This window comes from Epinephelus fuscoguttatus, linkage group LG6, assembly GCF_011397635.1.
Source record: "Epinephelus fuscoguttatus linkage group LG6, E.fuscoguttatus.final_Chr_v1".
NCBI classification, from domain to species: domain Eukaryota; kingdom Metazoa; phylum Chordata; class Actinopteri; order Perciformes; family Serranidae; genus Epinephelus; species Epinephelus fuscoguttatus.
The window spans coordinates 13,302,332-13,327,530 of record NC_064757.1 but is presented as its reverse complement, the minus strand read 5'-3'; the positions used below and the strand labels follow the sequence as shown (position 1 = coordinate 13,327,530).

Below are 25,199 nucleotides of genomic sequence, written 5' to 3'. Positions count from 1 at the left end.
TGCCAGATAGCAGCGCAAGTCTCTAGAATTCTAATATGTTTAAGTCGTGGCAGACTGAGGTGTTGGGATAGTGCAGCAGCCTTTTCTATAGTTTTCTCATGAAAATGAGGCGGTGCATCTCAGCTGGTCTCTGTCGCCACCTGCTGTTCATGTCAGGGAAGTTTGCTCGTTATCATTCACATCTTCACTGAAACGTAGGAAAGACGTTAATGACAGGGTCAAGAACATGTTTGATACTTTTTAATGTAACTACAAACTAGATTACTCTCACAATTAGCTACATAAACTATGTATTAAAAAAACACCTGAGACCACAGTGTTTATTGTGTTGATCAGACTTTCCCAGCAGACAGAGAAACAGTAAGCAGGTACTTAATGAACCTTAATGAACCTGTCTAGTTTTGTATTTATAACACCTGAGGTTCTTGATAATTATATTGATAATTTAGCAGTAATATCATGATCATAATATTTACAGCTTATTTTCTGTTCTATCATTCTCCTGTCATTATCATTCTTATCAGTGTGTACGGCTTATTTTGGCAGAAATATTATCTTCATTCTCATTTCATCATTATTTAAATGTGTACAGCATACTGTAAAACTTAAATTACACAACACCACACCACTTTATCTTGTAAGAGCAATATTCACAACTTGGATTAATTTTTATGAGAAACCCTTATAATTCTTTTGATGTGCGGACCCTTACAGACTAGAGGAATATAAATAACTTACAGGGTAATCAAGGAATGGACACATAATTTGAGGTAGCCAGCAACTTTTAGGTATTCAAAAAATGTTCTAGAATGTGTTACTTACTCTACATTCCTCTGCTAACTGCCCCTCAGGAACAAATCAAGTGTTGAACCGAACTGAATTGGTTAAATTAAATTAAATTAAATTAAATTAAATTAAATGGTAAACACTATGGACGTTTTAATGGCACTATATAGTGGACAGAGGAGACAATAAGTTGTTCTGATTCAAGTTCAGCAATGAAAAAGCGTAGAAGAACTTCCATGTCAAACAGGGCCAGCAATACTGTAGAGAAATACAAGTGATATAAATGTCATGGAGGTTCATTAACAAGTGACTTCAGCTCAGTTTGTGTGGACACCTCAGGAGGATCATGAGGGTGATAGATAAGTTATGGTAATCTTGCAACAACAACGAACATTTGCAACAAAAAAAAAACCCCACCAATTTGCAGGTGGGCTGTGAACAACTTCAAGAAGTGTTGGAAAAAGGGCAGAACAGGAAGATATGACAGCCACATTTCAGTGTTGCTATTGGGTGAAACTAACGGCCTTTATTAGACAGAAGCAGCAGAGAAATGACGGGAAATGAGGAAGACAGTGATTCAACTAAGATCTCCAGCTGGACTCGAATCAGTGACATTGCTGTTCATGTAGTGCCTTAACCTCCAAGCGACAGAGCTGCCCCAAGAGTGTCCTCAACCCTGCTGAATAAAGTATGCTGTGTTCTTTTTGTGGGAAGAACAAAAATTGTGCATGTTGCTTCTATTATGACAGAAGACTATTGGATGACTTCACACTTGTAAAATTCCTGTGTACAGGGCCCCAGCTGGCCTCTGGCCCTAAGCAGCTGCTTTTTTATATGCGCAGGGACACATCTAATTTGGTCTACTTGTTTTTTAGCCAAGTCACTGTAAGAGTTTTTTCTGTTTCACTCATAGCTGGTACAGCACTCACAACAAACAGGCCCAACCCTGCCCTTACAAAGTGTTGTGTTTGTTTTGCAGTATCTATGAATGTCTTAAACCTTGCCCCTGACAAATACTCCCTGTATTATAAATAGATAAATGAATAAAAATGATAAGTAATAACAACATGGCCTAACTAAAATTCAACAGTTAAAAAGGACAACATAAGTGAAACAAACCAACCCACTCTGGAAACTGACTGAAACTAAACTCAATTGATTGGTTTCTTTCCCAATTCCTGAAACACTGGGCAGTGTAAACTGGCTAAGTCTTAACTGTCCATCTTGTTTTGTATGTACTGTGAATAGTTTGTTTAATTTAAATAAACAACTCAATCATATTTGCTGCTGTTTACCGCAGCAGCTGCTCGGCCCACAGTGACCAACAGGGGGCCACACTGCTTCGACCCACTGCAGTACTGTATGCGAACAACAGAAGATGTTAGTCCACCGTCCACGAGGGGGCGCTAATGAAACAAGTTGGACTCCAAACGGTCCAACTCCAGTGGAGAAGAAGAAGGTAGCAGGTGCCTGAGTTGCCTGCTTCTTATCTGTTGTGAGTGTCCTCTCGGGTGAAATTACAGGTAAGACCTGCCGAGCAACAAAAACACGTGTTACCGTCTGTTTAAATAGAGTCTACGGTATCCCCTGACTTGTTCAATATGTCAGTAAACCCTAAAAAGGAGATAAGGCGTGTTGATATCGTTTTGCTAACTTGTAACGTTAGCAACGGTTAATCAATGTTTGGTGCTGTCTGTTGCTCTGACGCCAGCACTGAGATGAACCTTCATTGTAATATCTGTATCATTAGGTAACGTTAACTTGCAGTATCGTAAAACCGGTCTCCTACTGGTAAAGGCTTCTCTTTTGCAGGCAGCAATAATGTAGTAACTTACATTATGTTATTACAGCTAGCCCCGAAGCCTCGATACCAAAGTCCGTTCAAATATGTGGACATTTTAAGTTGACTTCCTAATTAGTCAGACATACCTGTCATAATGTGATGACTTTATGACTGTATGCAGATCTTTAGATCCATACCTGCCATTCGGCATACGCGTGTAAGCCCGGACTTTGTGTGTATTTTGATAAAGTGTCATCTTTGAACACATAAAACTGCTTTAAGGTTGTAGTCGTTTTCCGTAAAGCAGGGCAAGTGTGTTCGCCACCTCTCGAAAACTTAAGAGTTATTCAGACAGGTTCAGTTTGGTTGATGATTTATATTCTTAAATTGCTAGAAGACCCTCACTTATCGTACTGTTTTAACACTTTGCCACGGTACTGTGAAGTTACCAGATTTCTGAGTGACCACTTCCTTCCGGTCTGTGCGTGCATACCTTTCTCAAACTGTCAGGGCATACATTTCCTGTTGCAAATAAATTGATTATAAGGAAAAATTTCACTTAAATGTATCTTTGTTTATTTGAATTTAGAGTAGCGTCACAAGAAATAATATGACTTGCATCAAAAGATCGTAAATGTGTGTGTAATTGGATCAGACATACAAAGGGAAGTTGTGTAAACACTTGTCAGAGTCCTCTGTTGACCCAGAAGTGTCACCAGATTGTGTCTCTGCAAATCCTTACAGACCAAAGCTAAGACAGCACCTCATCCAACTCTCTCAGCTTACAGGCGCTAATATAAACGTTATCATGACTGAATGCACATACTGTTGTTGTAGATGGTACTAACATAGTTATTTATGTATGAACAGAGGTTACAGTGCTTTTACACTAGAGCCTCAATCCTCTTAAAGTGTGACAAGGTCACTGAGTCCCAGCTGATGCCCAACTAAGCCTGAGCTGAGAGGAGATAAACCAGTGAGCAAGAGGCCAACCCCAATGTGTTACTACAGTACAACACAAGCGGCTGATTGGGTGCAGGTCATGACTGGGTGGATAGACAGAGTTTAGTAGGACTTGTAGTTGGGAGCATTTGATTGTAATTAAGGAAGGACATTGTGGAAACACCTTCTGTTCCCATCTGCTCATTTCCCATGCTGTCTCCCTTGTCTGCCTGCCAGGATGGCACAGTGGGGTGCCATATTTTCAATAATCGCCGCTCTTGGAGGAGCAGCGCTCTTGGCCTCCGTGCACAAGATTGATGAGGGACACACTGGAGTTTACTACAGGTGAGACAACGGCACACGTTGTGCTTTTTATTTTTTTTGTCCGAGACTTAACTGTTACTGCACTGTTGTTAAACAGCGACTATAAAAGAAGAGCGTCTGCTTCAAAGATGTTTGCCACATGCAACTTAGCTATTAAACATTTACTACAATAAATACCTTGGCATCACGATTGCCAGAAAGCCAGCTGTTGTTCTGGGCCTCCGTACCTTATTATGTGAGGAGTAGTTACTTGCACAGACATGCAGTTAATATCAGTTTTCATCACAGACAAGATATGATCAGATATTGCTCTTCATTGGAACTCTTTAAACAAAGGATTGAGCTGCCACCAAGACTGTGAACTCTTATGAGTCATGATAGTGTCATCCAAGGATAAATCTTTATTCATATATCTTGAATGCTAAAAACTGAGTGGCCGAGTATGTGGACAGTAAGGAAGGAATATTTGTATTTGCTGTCAGCAGTAGCATAAAATACAATGAGGTGACTAAAATACAACTGCTCCTCTCACAAATAAGTCCAGGAGATTGTTCTATTTTAAGGTTAACGACAAACTGTGTCTGTGTGTGTGTAACGCAGGGGAGGGGCTCTCCTGACCACCACTAGCAGCCCTGGTTTCCATCTTATGCTTCCATTTATAACCACGTACAAGTCTGTTCAGGTGAGTCAAGCAAAGTCGACTTTTATTTAGAGCCTAAAATCCCAACTCAGTAACATTCTGTACAGCATATGACATATGTACAGAAATACCCAGAGTAGATTTCCACTTTTTAAATGTGTGTGTGACCAAGTTTAAAATGAATATCAATGATAATATATTATAACTAAAGTAGGGGTGCACGATAACTATCGGTCCGATAATTATCGGGTCGATAACAGGAAATTATTACGTCATTCCGATAAGTCCGATATCATGACAAATAGCCCTGATAACATATATCATTTTGTCAGCACGGCAGTGCCCCGCTCCCACTATGAGACCTGAATGGCCTGCAGTGAATGCTGCGTTCAAGTGACGTCGGCATAATCAGAAAAACTCTTTCTGACTGGTAAAATTCAAGAATACACCCTCATGTCGGAAAACAACTCGTTAACTCGGTCATAATTTCACACAGACGCGCGCTCTCTCTCTCTCTCTCTCTCTCTCTCACTCACACACACAGACACGCACACTCACTCTCTCTCTCTCTCTCTCTCTCTCTCTCTCTCTCACACACACAGACGCGCACACTCTCTCCCTGTTTCTCACACACACACAGACGCGCACACTCTCTAGTGTTGCACGGTATACTGGTACCAACGGTAGACCGCGGCACTAAAACTCCACAGTACATATGATACCATAATGTTGGAGTACCGTAGTACTGCGGTAACTCACGGTACCACTACTGTGGGATAAGTTCAAAGTCCAGTCGCAAGAGGGTGAGTGTCCATGCGCCGTCCAATAACGGCAAATCCTGCCGGGTGTGGGTTGAACGGGGGTTACAGACACAGACAGGAATACGTATTCCTGTCAAATACGGCGGCCATAGTTCTCCGCAGCACAAAATAACGGCTTACCGGCGACGGATAAGTCCAACTCCAGGTCCAATAATGTCCTCTTTTTGGCGTCATGACTGCCCAGAAGTACCTCAACAGCCGAGCCGTGGCGGCACACAGGTATGTGGTGTGTCAGAGGAGAAACAAGCCGTTCACATTTCTCTCTTTGTGGCAGGTAACGGTCCACAAACCTCAGCGCGCTTTAGGGACTGTTCTTCACTTATGAAGGGACTTGTCAAGGGAGGAGGGTGGCTGGTTGATTTTTATTTTATTTATTTATTTTATTTTGTTCCCCCCTATGTTAATCACTTATTGATGCTGTTTTTGAAGTATGAATAAGTCAATAAGTAATTTATTCCATTGAAATATCATTGATGTATCATAGAAAAGTGATTTATCTTTTTATAAATGACAAAAGGCACATCTGCCTCATTTTCACTGTGGTATCGTGATACTACTCAGAGCCATGATACTTTCACTGGTATCGTACCGTGGGTCACAACTGAACCTCATTTACCTTAGTGAAAAGGTATTCATTTGAATGGAACCATAAGCCAAAATTCTTTAAACTTATTTTTTTGTTACTATGGAATGCACTTTTTCAGTTTGTTTACATAGACAAGTCTAACTTGTTCAGTGCAATCATTTTCTATATATATATTTATTTTTTTGAACTTCTGGAATGAACTTTTTCAGTTTGTAATCCCGATGCATGTATTTGCATCAGTTCAAGGGGCCTTTATTTTTATATCAGTAAGTAATGCACCTTATTTAAATTGATGTTCATTTGAGATATCAAATAGTTTTTTTGTTTGATATCTTTTCGAAAATGTTTGAGATGCTTGTCAATAGTTTTTCATTGGAAAAAATAAATAGCTCTTCATTTAAAGGGTCAGAACTGCTTTGATTTTGTTCGTAGTATTGATGTCATGATCTTAGGTATCCATATATATATTGTATATGTGTGTGTGTTATCAGTTATCAGTATCGGCCTTTAGGAGCTGAAAGTTATCGGTTATCGGTATCGGTTTAAAAGAAAAGTTATCGTGCATCCCTAAACTAAAGGTATACCATATAGGATTGTCAGGTATTGTTTATAAACCAGCTCGTCAGCAAAAGTTAAAGTTAAAGTCAACCCTAGATTTTCACTCTCTCGCTTTATTTGCATTTTCTCAGCGCTATGTCTCTTGGGTTCCTGCTGCTTACTGTCTGGCACCTGGTTGCTACCTTTTTACAAAGCCCTGACCTCACCCGAGCGCTGTGGGGGTACAAGCCCATAAATGTCCCAAACACAGTAAATAAGAAAAAATTAAGAAAATACAGTCAGAGGGCAACTTCTCTGCTGAACAGTATGCCGCTAAACACTTTTAGTGGGTCATAAGAGATGATTGAGAGGGATTACTGAGTCTGACATTCTGACAGTCTATACATTTTCTTTGAGGAAAATCCTGCAAAGTATATCTTTAAAATATTTATAATTCCTATCTCATTAATGTGAAGTGATGGACAGCCTACAGAATGAACTAAATCCTTACCACTAGAAGGGATGCTACATAAAGACATAGAATGGGACTCCCTCTCATGTGTCAGACATGCACTGTATGTAGATATAAAATTTGTATATAGTGTACATATACAACATGCATCGGATGCGTGTTTTATCTGTTTCATTTGTGGCTGATTGTAATATGCAGATGTTTTTACTCTTACTTGTTGTTATTTAATGTGGTTGTGTAAGTACAATTCTGAAAGGAAAAGAAAATTATAGGCATATATTTTTAGTCCTCTCTACTCAAAACCCTTCTGAAAAGTCTGATGTATTAATTTCATATTGGGTACATTACCAACAATACATTTTCACAGTTGCTAATTCAAAATTTATGCACAGATGCTTGTGCCCAGTATCATTTACACAGTGAGCATGTGATAGTTTTGGGCAGGACTGTTTGCGGGGCGATGGCAGCCCACCTGGTAGGGCGTGCGCCTCATGTAATCCGAGTCCTCAGCAGTGGGCTAGGTTCGAGTCTGACTTGCAGCCCTTTGTTGCGTGTTATCATGGATGTTGTTTCTTCCAACAGTTTCCAAAGAAAGGCCTATGAGAAGCCTTGATTAAAAATTGAGAGAATTCTGTTCATCTGACTTGGGAACCCGGTCTACATTGAACTGTGGGAAATAAGGAATAAGACACCAGTCTACCAATGGAGGTCATAGCTGATTGTTGATGCAGGATGATGGAAGTTTAAATATCTTGAAATGTGCGTAAACCCCTGTCTTTATAAATATCTCCTCGTCTATAAGTGCACCCCGTGAACTTTAAAGATGAACCCATGAACCAGCACGACAGCCCTGTAATACATTTGTAAAGGTTATAACGTTGAGCTTGTGCTGACACATTGTGTCATAGAGATGTTGATTCAGCTCTTTGTGGTGATGCAAAGCTTTTCCTGGTACTGACCAGGACTTTCTGTGACTGCACTCTTCCTGTATGTACAACTAAGATCCGTGTTTTTTCCATTTGACGTATAGAATCGTATGATTTCATTCTTTGTCGATGGATTTACTCCCAACTACTAACACTGTGTGTCTGGTATCTTTATAATGATGAACAAATAATTTAAAGATGAATCTTTTGGGTTTTTTTGCCTCCCAGACGACACTGCAGACAGACGAGGTAAAGAATGTACCATGCGGCACAAGGTGGGTTTGCTGTTTTCATTGGCTTAAGTAGTATCAGATGTGGTCTCGGACTTACTACGCTGAGCATTCTTCAGCACACATCTCAACTACTCCCATCATCCAGACTGAAAATATACGGATAAAAGTACCTGTCAGATCATTCATGTTATGTATTTGCTTTCTTTCAGTGGGGGGGTGATGATTTACTTTGACCGCATAGAAGTGGTGAACTACCTCGTTCCATCAGCAGGTAAGCTCAGTGTTCAACAGGCCAAAACCATCAAACAATGTATTTATGCTAAACTCCCTGATCATTTCTTTTTAATCTGAAGATAGCCCAGCACTGACAGACACATTAGGCCCTGATAAGACAAAGAGGTGCACTGTGCTGACTTTTTTTGGATCAGACAGAGTGCTTTTCAGAGTATGCTAGATAGCCACCAAATCACCCGTCCTTACCTTAACCGCTGTTTTGCCGTGGTGTAAACTCACAGATCTGTACCCTTAAATCTGCATTGCAAATGGACAGGCAGAAGGCACTTGCTCTGGCTCTAACTGAAAGTGAGAGGCAGTTCCCAAATTGCACGTTGGTCACACAAACAGAGATCTGCGTGGGTACATGAGACTCTCAGACAGAGGAGAAAACACAGGAGCCAGGAGCTTTGCCTGGATGATGATGGCCGGTTCAAGGTTTATTTTAGGATGATGAGTTGGCGACAGTTTGACAATCTGCTGTCAATTGTCAGGTCTAATTAGGGTTAGTAAAATGTTAGAAGGTAGTTGAGGTGACGGTTTGTTCAGATATGTCTTGCAGCTTGCCTAGGGCGATGCTGAAAGTGAGCTGAAATTAGCTTCACACAAACCATGTACACTTCTACTTGTTGCCATCACCACCACAGAAGGCCGAGCTCAGTTCATCTAATTGGAATGGGGAAAAACGGGCGATTTTGAAGCTCTGAGTTGAAGTTTTTTCAAGCCGAGGGTTTTCGGGCACACTTTCAAAAACATGAGACGCATAGAGTGGAAAAACACGAGGCGCTCAGCAGCGCAAAAGCAGCAATAAAAAAGCTTCACTCTCATTGAAAATCATTTAAAAAAGTCACCGCAGGTTGCTTAAATTCAGGTTTTAAGAAAACTTAAATGCACTCTGCATGAGGCCTTAGACATTCTTTTGTTGCAGCTGGCTTGAGCAGAGCCACATCCCCTGTATGTGTGTGTGTGTGTGTGTGTGTTTGCTTTTTATTTCTGAATTAATTGAGCACCAATTTCCCTCTCTGCAGTGTACGACATAGTGAGGAACTTCACAGCAGACTACGACAAAGCTTTGATATTTAACAAGGTTCACCATGAGCTCAACCAGTTCTGCAGTGTTCACTCATTGCAGGAGGTCTACATCGGCTTGTTTGGTAAGTGCTGCGGACCAGGGGTTTAATTTAATTACTCATTTGAAACACCTCCTCAGCTTTTTTAATGGTAAATCTCTATAAAGAGCATGTAGTCAGCCCACAGCTGAGAGCTCAAAACATCCTAAATGTTTATGGCTCGTCTCATTAGGTGGACAGTGCCATGTTACACACAACAACTGCTCTGGATACGGACTTAGTGTTAGTGGTCTCATTCACTTTGCTAAAGTGAGTCCTGCTGTTGGGGGAAGTTTACCCACAGGGCTCTTTGCCAGAAAGGATGTTTTTGGTTAAGGTTAGGAAAAAAAAGTTGTGGTTTTGATCAGATGAATAGAAAGCCCTCCTTTCAAACTTCTCCCATATGTGTGAGCCCACACTTGTGAATGTTACAACCTTTTCACCTAACCAAAGGCCAAAAAGTAAACACAACCATGGCTTATTGACGAGACAGTGTCATGCATCATCATTATGAGGTTTAAAAACGTGTGTGTTACAGTAATTCAAGTGAATCATGTTCAGATACTGAAAGTGTGTCGGTATTTCAGTTCTGGCCAGACAAGAACTTAATTTCGTTATTTAAACATCCAGTATGTAAGATGTGGGGAGGGGGAGATTTAGTGGCATTTAGCGGTGAGGATCGCAGATTGCAGTCAGCTGAAACTTCAGTGTTGATTTTTCAGGAGGTTTTTACTGGGAGCCAAATTATCTGCAGAGGTGTCTTCCTCTCCAAAACAAATGGACCAGGTGATTTAAACCAGTAAAAACACTGAATAAAGCAGTTTTATGTTAGGGATCAGTGTTTCTTTGACGCTGTTTGGCTTGTCAGAGATGGGCCACTAGCCCAGCACCTGCTGATTTGTGTGCTCACCCTTTATTTTGCTAACTTAAGATTCAGACATTCAGTGGGTTATCCGCAGAGGTCCCCTCCTCTCTAAACCAAATGGACCTGGTGATATAAACCAGTAAAAATACTGAATAAAGCAGTTTTACATGAAAAATATCTGTGTTTTTCCACCACTCTCGTCATGGAAAGGCTGCTAACTATATTGATAGACACTAAATTGCAAATGTTCCTGACTGCATCCAGTGTTTGGTTCCTTTGTTCTGGGCAACTGTAGAAACATGGTGGTGCAGATTCCATAGATGAGGACCCGCTCCTTATGTAGATATAAACTGCTCATTCTAAGGTAAAGAAACAGCTCTTATTTTCAGGTGATTCTACACTTAGAGAAAGCGTACTTTTTATACCATAAGCAGTTTCTGCCAATAATGCCCCCTAAATTCTTCACATTGGACCTTTTAGTTAGTTTTTTAGTCTCAGTCCGGAGTTATCTTGACCCTGAAGAAATGCTCCTGTTTTTATTTCCTTGCGTTTGAATAAAAGCAGACCACTTCCTGAAGAAGGTAATATTAATAATGATCCCAGTACTGATATGGTTTGTATTTCTAAGCAGTTATTTCCCGATACCAGTTTGTTAACTGATACTGACATTGTAAACTGCTTTGGCAGAGGTAACTTGACTGAGGAGTCTCCGTCATTATTAGTTTTGTTCTCTGCATTGTCTCTGTAGCCTACATTTGTTTTATCAGAAGTCCCCTCATGAAATGTATCTGTCCTCTGGGTGCTGCATTATCTGAAACATACCTTTCAGGTGTGGATTTTATGTATGACCCTGAGTCAGATCTGACATAATCTATTTGCAGAGACATTGAAATTAAACTAAACTGCTTCTACTGAGTTTTTAAAAAATTCTTCACAGCTCACCCACCTGCCTCATGTCTCTCGTACTTTATCCCCACAGACCAAATCGACGAAAACCTGAAGTTGACACTACAGGAGGATCTAACAAATATGGCACCTGGACTTATCATACAGGTATGGCAAGATCACCAGGAAGCAGCAGTAAAGACAAAGTTTGTCAAGTCAACAGCTGAGATGAAGACTACCTGACTGACAAAAGCAGAGATGTCAAAGTTAAGATCATGTGGTTGGTGTAGTTTAATTATGACTTAGGGAAGGACCTACCTTAAATCCCTCAGCCCTGTTATATAAGCTGTTGCTAGGTCATGTTGTTTGTATAGGACCATTTTGACAGAGAAGAGAGAGACTGGTTATGACATGAAACAAAGCTCCCTGGCCAGACTCAAACAAGGGACATTGCTTTTCATGATTGGTTAAACCCTGGGCCACTCAGGTTCCCTGGACTGTTTTTGACATTTGATGCATACTGTTATTCCTTTGCAAAACTGATTGATGGAACTCTGAAAGCAACAGGAGTATGGTCGTCTCTCTAGGTTTTGGGTACCGACAGAATTACTTTACTACTACTGAGTGCTGACTCAATGAATCAAGCAGGGCCAAATTTTGGTACCTGACCATGCATCTTGGTGAGAGAGTAGTTTTGAATATAGGGAGAGCCAGACTTCGTCACCCCTGCAACTTGTTTTAGTCACAGTGAGTCAGGGCGATGGTGCGACCAAAGCAGTTGCAGTTTGATTCTTCTCTACAAAACCTGATGCTGTAAACTATTAATATTTGTAATGGGAAATGCAAAACAGGCCATGCAACATGTCTTACCTGAGGAAGCACCTGGTCTGACACATTTTGTTTTGAGTCTAAAATGTACATATACATTGGACTTTCTAGTCTTCTGACCACTCAAATCGCTTTTACACTGCATGCCACATTCACACGTATCAGTTAAACATTCATATGCACTCACACACTGATGGCACAGCAGGAGCAAGTTGGGGCTCAGTATCTTGCCCAAGGATACTTTGACATCCAGACTGAAGGAGGCAAGGATAAAACCGCCAATCCTCCTAGACAACCTACTCTACCTCCTGAGCCACAGCCACCCATTATGTACAGTACAGACAGCCTGTTCAGATATACAGTAGTGAGTTAAAACTATTACACATTTTCTATTTATTTTCAATTATATTTTTATTGTATTAGTATTTATTTATGTTTATAAAAGAACACAGAACATGAAAGACGATGCGTATATGTATCTGTCAGGACCTCTGCCTTGCTCTGAGGCATAATAACGGCACTTAGGTGGGTGGCTGCTGGCTGGTTTTGCCACAGTTTATCACTCAGCTGCACATGGCTCCATACCATGATAATATTTCTTTCTAGAACACAAAAATTTCTTGTGAAAACACAAAACTCTCCTCTTGTTCTACCCATCCATTTTTTTTCCCTCCCCCACGTCCACTTAGGGGCTTCGTATATAGGCTAAACATGTATGTTCAGAATAAATTGTGAACAGTACTCATCCCTGGTTCTCTGGCCATTGTTTAGGTGTATTCTGGGAAATATTGTCACATACTTAGTTGTCATTATTCGTGATAAAATCCAGATATACTGGACTGACGGGGTATTGCTTGCATTTTGTGGTGTTTAACTTAACTGAGAAGATTATGTTTCCACCTTTGTCACCTTGTTTAAATGAGACTTTGAAAAAGGGCATCTGGACTCAGACTGGATTGTTGTACAGAACTGTAGTACTGAAGTTGTAAATGGTAATGTCAACCTAATGAAGTACTGTGTACAGAGTCCCCGATGACAGAAGTCTTTATATTGATGTTCACAGCCTATATAACCTGCCCCTCTGCTGGAAAGTTTATAATAACAGCAGCACAAGACATTGTTTTGTCCCAAGAGTTTGATAAAGGACAGCATTATGACAGACTGTAAAAGGAGACTGAGTGGTTTTCCCCCGTGTTGAGTCCATCCCCCTCCTCATCCACAAAGAAACAAACATTTCACTCCTGAGTGTTAAAGGCTCCACTGGGCTTTAATACTCTGGCCTAATGTTTCCTGTAAATCTCTAGAAACAGTTACAATAATATTCGCAGTTCTTTCCGGGAAACCAATAATCCTGCAGTTCAGAGGGCCTCTAAACAAAGGGTCTGTGTCTCAGGGCTCCTCTAAAACTGTCATTGTTGATAATCACTCTGGTGGTGAAAACCTCTTTTCAGAATCATGTTGCTGTTTAAACTCCTGCTGTCTTTACTTGCCTACTTCAGAGTTCACTGTGTCTTTCTCTGTCTTTGTTTGTCTGTCTCACTGGTCCACAGGCAGTCCGTGTCACAAAACCAGTTATCCCAGAGAGCATTCGCAGGAACTACGAGCTTATGTGAGTTTTCTTTTTTTCTGTGCCCACCAAGGAATGTTTCCTGACCCCTGAGGACTGTTATGTAATCATTTTCCCTCCCAAGTGGATGGACCTGATCCATCCAACTCCCCCTGCCAAGTCCTGTAACTCCGCTGTTTCATGTCAGTCTGTGAGCATCTTACTCAAGCGTCATGAATCAGCAGCATGTGCTTAGTCACAGCGGCTTTGATACAGAGGAAATTGAGGATTTACAGTAAAGTTGTCGTGAGGTTCATGGAGACACTGTGAGACATCAGGCACTATGGAAAGTTTACAAGTCAGATGAAATGTCAGATAAAGGACAGAATTTTGAAATTACTCAATGGTACTGTGTCTGACTTGTGGCGTCAAACCCACTAGAAAGCCCGTTCAATGCAACATGCATGTATCAACTGGTCTAATTTGTTTCGTACAGATGTGTTGACGTCATGGTTCAGTTGTCGTGGGTTTTACTCAGCATGGCGTCGTATAGTAGATAAGGGCCCTGATTCACAGAAGATTCTTTCAGCTCTTGTGCAAGTCAACAGCATAACTTCCCTCCAACTGTAGAAAAGCAAAGCATTAACAGGGTCTGTCTCGCACAAATACACACTGTGCCTTCCAAGGAAAAGTGGACCATTCACTAAGACCTGTCCCCCATAGTTAGTTGTTACAGCTCACACAACACGCATACTGTTTAAAAATGATAACAATGCAGATTTACCACCAAAATTCTTTGTAATTTCCTTGTGCTTTTTTTATTTTCATTTTATGAAAACAAGAAAATTGGGATAAAATGATTATTGTGCCGCATTCCATTTTTGTTGCCAACTTAGCAATTTTCTCGTTATATTTAGCGACTTTTGAGACCCTCTCGTCAATTTATTTTTAAATTCCACTGCAATGGCTGCTTACATCTCATTTAAAATGGCATCACTCAAATATGCCAATTAGCAGAACAAGACAAAAACAGACTGATAGGCACGTCAGCCTCCCCGCAGCATTCAGGCAGTCTCCCACTGCAGATTCAGACCATGCCAAAGAAATAAGTAATGTTATAGAGTGTTAATGGCTGTGGGTATGTAACCACATTCACATGCACTGTATGTCATAGTGAATACTGAATAAAAGCATGTGGTCCGCTACAGTGTGCCTTCATGTGTGCATTTTGGTTTGTTTAGGGCTTCCCACACATTCATTTATTTGTGGCAGCCCACCACAACATCAGGATTTGTCGCCACATTTTTCTTTTCTATTTTTGGAGCCGGCCTGTTCATTTTGATGATTTAGAGCAACAACAACACACATTACTACTCAAATGGAACACAAGTGAAATACTCTGTTTTTTACTGGCACTCACCTCATTGTGAAAAGTGAAGCCAAATGTGTAAACATAAGCTCGCTCTGTCCCATCTGAGCTCTGAAACTCTCCCTCTTCCTGTTGAGCAACTGTCAATGTTGGTGATCAACCAGCAAGAGTTATTGTCAAGTCATGAACTGAGACCAGAGGGAATTTAAAAATAACTTGCAGTCGCCCTGAGATTCCTCTGTCATCACTTCCTGTAGACATGCCACCAATTAGCTGTTTTCCAAAAATTATTACACAATTTTTTTGACTTTCTGTTACTTTGACAATTTCCCTGAAGTTACTCATACGTTCATTATCGTTTTTAATAGCTGTCAGTTAATGTTATTAAATGTTCATTTATTAAATGAATACAAGCTGGGAAAATGTGTGTGAAACAATCAATGTTTTCACACGCATGGATGTAAACAGAAAGAGAAACTTGACTGGTGTATGGAGGTATATAAGCAGGGGGTGGTAATTCCACTTTGCAGCAAAGGATGTTATTGTTGTAGACTGTGTCATCATTCCTGGTGATTATTCGTACCAGTTACTCACCAACTTAATTGCTGTGGTCAGAGGAGGCAGTGATATCACCTTAACCTTATCTGACTTCCACAGGCAGCAACATGAGCAGTCAGACAATCACAGAAGTTCCCACCAGTTCTTCATGTGAAGAATCTTATTTTTATATATTTGTCCTGCAAAACAACATTAGATTTTCTTTTTTCAGAGCTACATCTTGACTTAAATTTGATCTACTGCTGTTACTGTAGTTGCTGACAAATGCCACTTTAATAAGCAGAGGACAGAAAGGCTTTTGTTGAGCTTACTTTCTGTTTCCCTTTCTAATAAGTTGTTCAGGATTTGTATAAACTCAGTTTTGTTTTTACAGCATGGGAGAGAACGAGAGTATTTGTGTGGCTTATACAGCCGAAAGCCAGTAATATAAACAGGTCTCAGCAGATAAAAAATGATCATAGGAAAGATGGTACAGACTATGGAAACAAGCCCCGGGTTGTTAAAGAAACACAATTTTCTTTTAAACCAGCAGTAATGTTGTTTTAATTTGAAAAGATGACTTGAGAGATGAGCGAACTTCAGACCTAGATTGATGTTGTTAATTTAGATGTCTTTCAATGAGGCAAGGCATGAAGAGAAAGATGCAAAGCCAAGATTCAGTGCGAAGGCAGAGCATTTTGGTTCGAGTGTCCATAATGGCACAGGGTGCATGGGGAGTGTGGGACTCAAAGTTCTTTTGAAGTTTTGGGCCCAGTTCCCATGTCTGCTCTCAGAGTCAGAATTTCCCAAAAGTTAGCCAGAGCTGTCTCATGGACTTTTTGGGCACCTTGGTCCACACTTAAAGTAAATCTGCAAGTTTGCCTTTTTTTTTGTTGTAATGTTAAAAATTATGGCAGAAATCACATATAGCAGTAAATACCATGTCTGGTTCTTTATTATATGAAGTCCCGATCATTACCAAAGAAATGCTTCTGTCCAGGTCATACCTATAATGTCATTTCAATTCTGTGAGAGTGCAGCACTTGAAACATGCTGTGTTCATCTCATATGGAAATAACTATCATTACCAGTTTCTGACCATCCCATGAATACATGCACGTCAGCATCCAAGTCATAATTACAAATTATTCCTCAGATCTTCCTCAGGGTGTGATATGTCCATCTTTGTGCCTTAAAAAGCATAAAGTACCCCTCATGTCAGCTTGAGTCCAAGGTTATTAAACTCAAATTTAATCCTCATATTACCATCTGTCCAATCATACAGTGTCTTGAGCTGTTGACATGAATGCTAACAAGTCATAAACATGAGAATTTTTCCATCACTGCTCTTCCAACCTACATGACATGAAGGCAGCATGATTGCAAATCTCTGATTTGTGCAGGTGGTCCAGGAATTTTAATTAAAGACTGTCACAGTCACCCTAAAATGCCAATTAGATTTCTAAGTATGCATGGCAAATATACTGTATGTTAAAGGCTCTGAACGCCCACACAGGTCTTTTAGTTGTTGTGGTTAATTAAACCTCTGCATGTTGAAGTTGGGAGGAATTATTCTGGAAATGATGTCACCGTACTAAGAAGAGAGTTCCCACTGTCAAGTAATTAAAGTCGAATGATGCAGATTAAACAGCAGCAACCCAGCAGGAAAGTTTAAGTAAAGCAAACCCTCAGCTGTGTCTGGAAAAGTTACAGAACTCGTGGCTGATCAAAGACATTTACAAAGAGTGGCTTGTTAAAGATCCACATGACGTCCTTGAATTTCAAGGAGAAATGGCCTTATAAGTCCCTGAATTTGATGATTTAGAAGGTGTGGAGATCATGATTTCAATCAAGTCTGCTCTGTATATGCACAATCCTGAGAGGTATAATCAGTGAAAACAGGGGAAATGTCTCTTTCTGTCCGTCTGTCTGTGTGCGTGTGTGTATTTTAATGTTAAGTGTATGTTTATGTTTGCAGGGAGAGTGAGAAGACGAAGCTGCTGATCTCTCAACAGACACAGAAGGTTGTGGAGAAGGAGGCAGAAACGGAAAGGATCAAAGCTGTCATCGGTGAGGCAGACAAAAAGGAAACAGTCAGGGAGAAGTGCGTTATAACACACTGCAGGCTGACAATATGAATATACTTCTGTGTTTTATAGAGGCTGAGAAAGTGGCACAAGTGGCAGAGATCAAGTTTGGACAGAAAGTCATGGAGAAGGAAACAGAGAAAAAGATCTCTCAGATTGAAGGTTTGTATCTAAGTACTTACACCCTCTGCTGAAGCTAAAGTACCAGTACAACAATGTGAAAGTGCTACAATACAAGAGCAAGTTATCATTATTAGTTAACATCATTAGTTTCTTAATACTGATGGCAACTGGGAAAGAGTCAGGGGTTGTACAAAATAATGTGAACACTACATGAAAAGAGAATCAGTTAGTGCCCCAACCAGACCCCATACAGCTTTTTTGTATGTAGGCACAAACCAATTTAATCCTATCAAGCTTTTATGTCAAATCTTAATCTAGTAACTATTTTTGTCAGATAATTGTAGCGGAATAAAAGTGCAATATTTGCCTATCAGAATTTGGAAGTTAGTTCACATACCTCAAACCTGTACAGTACTTACATAAAGTACTTGACTAAATGTACTTGATCACATCCACCACTGTTTGTATCCTAGAAAGGCTCAGTCTTTGACTTCACATGTTATTACATGAATAATGGCTGCATGCTGTTTAGGTACACTAATTCAGAATCCATTACAAAATCCTTCTGTATACTTTCAAGGCCATTCACAACCTCGCCCCCCCCTACCTGTCTGATCTCCTCCACATCGCCACCCCCTCTCGCTCCCTCAGGTCGTCCTCCTCCCTCCACCTCTCTGTGCCCCCCCGCCCGGCTCAGCACCATGGGGAGCGGAGCTTTCAGTCGCTCTGCTCCCAAACTCTGGAACTCTCTCCCCCCGGACCTCAGAAACATGGACTCTCTACCCCATTTCAAATCACAACTCAAAACCCATCTGTTCCAAATTGCATATTCCCTTTAATTGCCCACATCCATTTTTACTTTGTGTCACTCTTGTCTGTTGTTTTTATTTATTTTAATTGTGATTTTAATTGTGTTTTTAATGCTCTGTAAGTGTCCTTGAGTGTTGAGAAAGGCGCTTTTAAATAAAGTGTATTATTATTATTATTATTATTATTATTATCATTATTATTATTCCCGTCTCTGTGATGGACATGTTGGCTCTGTGATGAGGTCACTGGGTTATGAAAGAAAAGCTAACATCACTGTATGTTTCCTGTTAGGGCAAGTTGAAATATGCAATTTGTTATAAGAAAAAAGCAAACATGCTCTGTGTTTGTGCTGAACACTAGCAGAGTGGAGATGAGAGGTAGTGCATCAGAAGTCAGTGCGATTAGAGGCTAAAACTGCTGTGGTGATTTTCTAGAGATCACACAGTGATTTTCAGCAGCTGTGCTGTGTACAATGAGAAATGCTTATTTTTTCCAAGCATGTTTATTTTGAGTATGGTTTACTGTTAGAGTTTGGGACAAGCTGTTTAGATGGAACTCATGCTCACAGATTGCATTATTTAGCTTGGACCTCTTTTACTAAACCGACCTGTTGCTGTGACTCCGTTTGTTTCTGACTCACAGACGCAGCTTTCCTGGCCCGGCAGAGAGCCAAGGCAGATGCAGAGTTCTATACATCACAGAAAGCTGCAGAGGCCAACAAGGTAAGGAGATGACACAAACACACATGCCACTTCAGCCTGGACAAACAGAGACTGGAAAGTCCAGACTACTCTTTTGTCATTTATTTATACTCTGTTGCCTCTCTTGCAGCTGAAGTTAACACCTGAGTACCTGCAGCTAATGAAGTTCAAGGCCATCGCAGCCAACAGCAAAATCTACTTTGGGAACGACATACCCCAGATGTTTGTGGACTCTGGCTCTGCAGGGAGCTCTATCAAAGCCTCTGCAGCCATGGACATTGTTGCTGAGCAGATCCTGGACCTGGATTAGCAGGTAGTGTAGTAGTGGGACCCAAAGGACCACCCTAGGGGTGGAGGACTGTCTGCTGGAGGACAGGAGCCTGGCCCACAGGCTGGCTGGCAGCTTCTCCCTCTGACCCAGAGAAGCTCCACTGACCGGGGCCTGTATTTCTCAAACGGTTCAGAATCACAGCTAGAAATCACAATGAAAGTTTGAAAGTAGCGCCCTATTCAGACGGGATTAGTATCACCAGGGGACCTCGTGATTTAGAAATGCCCCGCCCCGTCTGTGGTTTTTGCGGCACATTCTCATGGGATGTCTGTATTTTACTGGAATTTACATAATTCCCAGGAAATGTTACTCACAGTCATATGTAACTCCACTCTATACAACACATAAACACTACACAGCACTTCTAGCAGTGTCATAAAGTCTTAACCTCCTTTTTACCCATCTCATCATCTTCGAGATTTTGCTTTTCTGATAGATATGAGCTTGCTCTTTCTTTGAATGGGTCCATGCTATGTAGCTAAGCCTCATACACCCAAAATGCTGTCAAAACTTTCATTTCTAACTGCCAGTGCACCCTTTATAATTCTCAACCCATAGGAATACACAGGAAAAAGTTGCAATGTAAATAAAACTCCTTATTTCGACCCCAAATACCAGAGACGCCGATTCGCACAGGACTAATATCATGGCCTCTGTATTTGGTGAAATATGGAAAAGATTCACAGGGAATTAAAATCACAGACAACTTCCACATTTATTAAAAATTACCAGAGGTACCCAGGTAATACTTGTCCTGTGCAAATATGGCTTAGGGTGTAAAATTCTCCTACCTCAGAGCAGAGGACTGCTTGTACTCTGTCCTGATACAGAACAAGATTGTCTAGACTCAGTAAATTAGCTGGAAGAAAAACAAGATAAATGCTTTACTACTTTTGTGTTCATACTATTTGAAAGGATGATATTTGGGCAGTGGCAGCAAAATTATTGGTAATTCATCTTAATTAAAAGGACAGCTCATCCTCATAATCAAAAATAACATATTTTTCCTCTTATCTGTAGTGCTGTTTATCCATCTGATTGTTTTGGTGTGAGCTGCCGATTGTTGGAGATATCAACTAGCACCACTTAGCTAGCTAACATCACAGGCCTCTCATCCATGAGCTGATGCGTGCTTCCTTCTGTGCGGTGATTTGGTTGGGTGAACTGTTTCTTTCAGCTTTTCGGTGCGATGAACTCAATCACAGTTGTTCTTATTGCATTACTTGGCCGTTGACTAACCTCTGTCCCTCTGTTACTGTTGTTGCCCATCGATGCCTGTCAAACTTTTAGTTCTCACACGGCACAAATTCAGCATCGGCTAATTAAGCTAATGTTAGCTCTATAAGTTGGTGAAAACACAATCTTTAATTGACTTTATAATGTTTCCAGCCCACTTATTTTAAAATAAATAAATTAATGATGGCTATATGTTGTGCTAAAAGTCTGAGGCAGAAAGTCAGCTTCCTTAACAATTTATGATTCATGTGAAAGACACCAAAGTAAAGCTAGTTGTGACCAGACTTCTTTTTACTATAACTTGTAACATCACTGAGTAATGTACTAATGCAGGTTACTACTGCAGGTAATAAGCTAGTTGGACATGCTAACAATTCCAGCTTTGTTAGCACAGATAAAAACAAAGTTTAATCCCTTCCTTGTGTTCTTGGTTTTGAAAATGTGACACAAACAAAAAAGACCGTTGTATCCCAGGTTAAAAGTCAGTCAAAAGACCTTTTAATCGAGTACCTGACATGTTTTACATTCCCAAACGTTCAAAGCAGGAAAGCTCTGCTAAATCCCAGAGGACATGGAATGACTTGACAAGTTTAAGAGAGTTGTTAAAATGTTGCTATATCTCTGCTGAAAAGAAGGACCAAATTCGTGTGGCTCTGTGGATGAAAGGCCGTGATTTCTTTTTCTGAACCGCTCGAAAAATACAGGCCCTGACCAGATATGTCACTGTAGACAAAACACAGGGATGATGAATGTACTGTCTGGTAGCTGCTGCCTGTCAGATGTGATATCACCACTCCAATTGTTTTATGTTTTTGTAAAAGTTTCTTTCAAGCACAGGGGACCTGTTGAATATTAATTGAAGTTGTGCGACTGTTTGAAGTCGCACCACATTTTGCTGTATATGTAGCACTTTGTTTTTCTCACTGAATATTCAGTGGAGAAACTATATTGTTACAACTGTTCATTTTTTCGACTATTAATATCTATTTTGCTTTAGGTGTTTTGTTCAAACATTGCTCACTATGAAAAGTTTATGTTGCGTTATGACAAGAAAAACAGCTTTTGTACTCCAGTTTTCATACATGTGACATCAGCTTTTCTCAAAAGGTTATTTTCAGCTATTTTTGATGATTTAATATAACCATTCCATCTCATGTGTGAGAATTGTCTGTAGGAGTCAGTTTTACTGACCTTTTTTTAACAAACATCTTGGTTTGATCAGGACCAAAAAAATTAATTATGTTTAATGTATGACCTCTGTGTTAGATGACTAAAGAAAATCTTTGTCTGAATGTTGACATAATGTTGACTTTGTTCCCCAGGATTGGGCAATTTTTTTGAGTGGGATTGTTTCAACAGAAGAATATGTTGTTGCTCAGCATAGAATATGTGGGGATGAGTTAATGATCAAATGGCGACCACTTCATATTAAAAACTGAATCATGCATCATGAGGTCTGAGAATTTGGCAGAAGGAGCATGTTTCAGCAGTAATTCCAGGACATTGACGTGATTTTCTTTTGTATTTTTGAACAGACAGAGCCACGGTGAGAAAATATTTCCGTCACCTGAAGCTACATGGCGTATGTCCAAAAGTCAATGTAACCTGTCTCAACCTCCATTTCTAAATTCTTGTACAATCTGATTATATTGTGTGTCATCGGCACCAATCTGTTCTTGTTTTAAGTTGGTCCATTTAGCCATAAAAGTAACTTCCAGTTAAATTCGAATCCCTCTGATTGATGGAGACTTACATTGACTTGAAAGGCGAAGTTTTTTTTTTTGTTTGTTTGGTTTTTTTTTTTACTGATTTCAGTTGTGAATGTGCAATCACGGTGTTGTCACCTGACAATAAAGTACTGTGGCTTATTCTTTGAGAAGTCAATGGCTTTACCATGAGTTTTTATTTACATTGCAAGAGTAAATAAAAAAAATGAAAACCTTGAAATTATGGATGCATAACATGTTAGGGTGGAGCAGAGGGCACAGGTTTGGGTAATTTTTATTTTACAGGTCAGTGTGTTACACTCTCAGTAATCATGGATCAGTGCATTTACATGTATTTACTCATTGACAAGAATGTTGAGTTACATGGAAACAGACCGGTACATGGGTTAATGATTCAGTCACAGATTGAAATTGAATCCCTTTGTAATGATAAGGTCAACCAAACGTCTGGGAATTTCCTTACTGACAACCACCAACACCTTCATGAGCTGTTCCTCTGAACCAGCCAATAATTAAAACCAAATGGTTGTTTTTCAGGAAATGTTCAGGAAATGAAGAAATAAGAGACTCTGAGAAGAAATAAAGAACCAGTACAATGAAACATTGCCCTTTTGACCCTCCAATCAGTCCAAACAGGCACCCTACTCCTACGTCATTTTTCATGACTTGTAATACAAGATTCAAAACTTTTCCTCTTCAGTCTAAAGGCTTCATTCTCCCAAATGTTGTTCATGAATTTTGAAAAATCTGAGTTAGTGAGCGCTTTGCCAGTGTAATCGATAATCCTTCCACCTGTGTGGCATATCAAGATTCTGATTAAACAGAATGGTTATTACACAGGTGTGCCTTGAGATAGTCACAATAAAACAGCACTCTAAAATGTGCATACGTTACAAGTTTTTAAGGAAACGTGCCATTGACATGCCATTGTGCTGTTGCCCATGAATGGAATCTACATTTCATTACCATAAACCGTCTCCAAAGTTGTTTCCAAGAATTTGGCAGTACACGCAACCAGTTTAGTGAGCCAACCCAGGACCTCCACATCTGACTTCTTCACCTGTAAGATCGTCTGAGACCAGTCCCTTGGATATGCATCCCTGAGATGTTTCCTTTGTGCAGAAATTCTTTGGTTGTGCAAAACTGTTGCATCGGCTGTTTGTGTGGTTGGTCTCAGACGATCTTGCAGGTGAAGACACTGGATGTTGAGGTCCTGAGCTAGCATGGTTACACATGGTGAGCAGTTGTAAAGCGGGTTGGATGTACTGCCAGTTTTGTGGAAACGACATTAGAGAGAGCTTATGGAATTGAAATGAACATTCAGTTCATGAGCAACAGCTGTAGTGGACATTCCTGCTGTCAGCATGCCAATGGCATGCTCCCTCAAAACTTGTAACATACGTGGCATTGTGTTGTGTGATCAAACTGCACATTTTAGAGCAGCCTTTTATTGTGACCATCCAAAGGCACACCTATGTAGCAATGATGCTTGTTGAGTGGCAAAAGTCTTACATCTTTCATTCCAACTTGTGAAAAATGGGAGCAAAAACAAAAGTGTTGCATTAATATTTTTGTTGAGTGCAAAACTAAGATGTGCAATAACTTTTTTTGGCCACTTGGGGGCTGCTTGAAAGAAGTTATGGACTGATATATTATCATCTTCTAAGATGATATGAAAAACTTAGGAAACGATTTCTTATCTACACACCAAGCAGTTACTGAGTGACATTGGCATTCTTTTGGAGTTGTGTTTGTGTCCACCTGTTGAATTTAAGTCCAATAGTTGCTCTTCTTTTGGCTCTATTTTGTCTCGCCAATTTAAATATCCCAAATCAAATCATTTATCATAGCCAGGAACTATGAAATATGATTATTTATGGTGAACAGACATGCTTTTTCAGAGAGGCTCAAGAAAGAGTGATGATTGTTTTTGTTTTTTGTTTTTTGTTTTCTAAAAATGGCTGCCTGCTGTGACCTGTGGGCAAAAATAAAAACTATAGGCCTACTATCAGAGCAGTGAGAGGGAATCAAATACAGTAAAGTTGTGAGTTTGACAGCTAAACAATGAGCTTAAAATTCACTGTAAGGCTCCATAAAACTAATTTAAATAATGACTGAAGATAATGCCCTATGCAAATTTAAATATATGAATAATTCAGCCTAGGATCTAATTGATTTTGATGGCACAGTGATTCAGAAGTAATTCAGGCATTTGCAATGAGTCATTTGATTTCACTTCATCAGTGCAATGAATATTTTATCTCCTTAAATGTTTAAGTTTTATGTTTATTTTATTTAAGAAGGGACAGTGCATTAATTAACATGACCACTTAAGTCACGTAAATGTGCCAGATTTAGCCATACAGGCTAATTTTCATAAATCTTGGTTTTATGAAGTGCAAAAATGAAAAGAAAACTTTTGACATGCTGTATTTCTTTTCTTTTTTTTTCATTTCATTCATATTCTGACAGTGTGAGAACTGCTCCTGTTTTGCTTTTGGATTCTCTTTTCCTGGAAAATCCCTCAGTTCAGAGAAACATCTGCGCTATCTGCAGTCAGCAATGTAATCAGTCTCTGTGGGTCGGATCCTGATTAGACATCGCCATCACTGAATCAAGGTCTCCTGGTGCGACAGTCCTCTCCCAGAAAGACCCTGCATTTCCGACAGCCAACTTTAAGTAGGCGGCTTGAGTGCGTAAAAGTGAAAGCAGCCATCTCTCA

At 40.0% G+C, this 25,199-nt stretch overlaps 1 protein-coding gene across 1 annotated transcript; it reads left to right on the top strand.

Moving 5' to 3' along the window:
- The first annotated feature begins 2,235 nt into the window (after nt 1-2,235).
- On the top strand, nt 2,236-22,633 carry erlin2 (ER lipid raft associated 2). Its single transcript, XM_049579022.1, has 12 exons — nt 2,236-2,309; nt 3,749-3,856; nt 4,436-4,517; nt 8,046-8,092; nt 8,260-8,321; nt 9,352-9,477; nt 11,277-11,350; nt 13,561-13,619; nt 17,441-17,532; nt 17,622-17,711; nt 19,125-19,204; nt 19,314-22,633. The coding sequence occupies exons 2-12, from the start codon at nt 3,750-3,752 to the stop codon at nt 19,491-19,493; spliced, it is 999 nt and encodes a 332-aa protein (XP_049434979.1). The 5' UTR covers nt 2,236-2,309; nt 3,749; the 3' UTR covers nt 19,494-22,633.
- Nucleotides 22,634-25,199: the final 2,566 nt, after the last annotated feature.

Excerpts from the sequence above, each read along its gene's own strand:
- erlin2 (XM_049579022.1), top strand. The coding sequence starts at position 3,750 with ATGGCACAGTGGGGTGCCATATTTTCAATAATCGCCGCTCTTGGAGGA. Across the intron at positions 9,478-11,276 it reads GGTCTACATCGGCTTGTTTG|ACCAAATCGACGAAAACCTG; the intron begins GTAAGTGCTGCG and ends TTATCCCCACAG. Across the intron at positions 17,712-19,124 it reads AAAGATCTCTCAGATTGAAG|ACGCAGCTTTCCTGGCCCGG; the intron begins GTTTGTATCTAA and ends TCTGACTCACAG.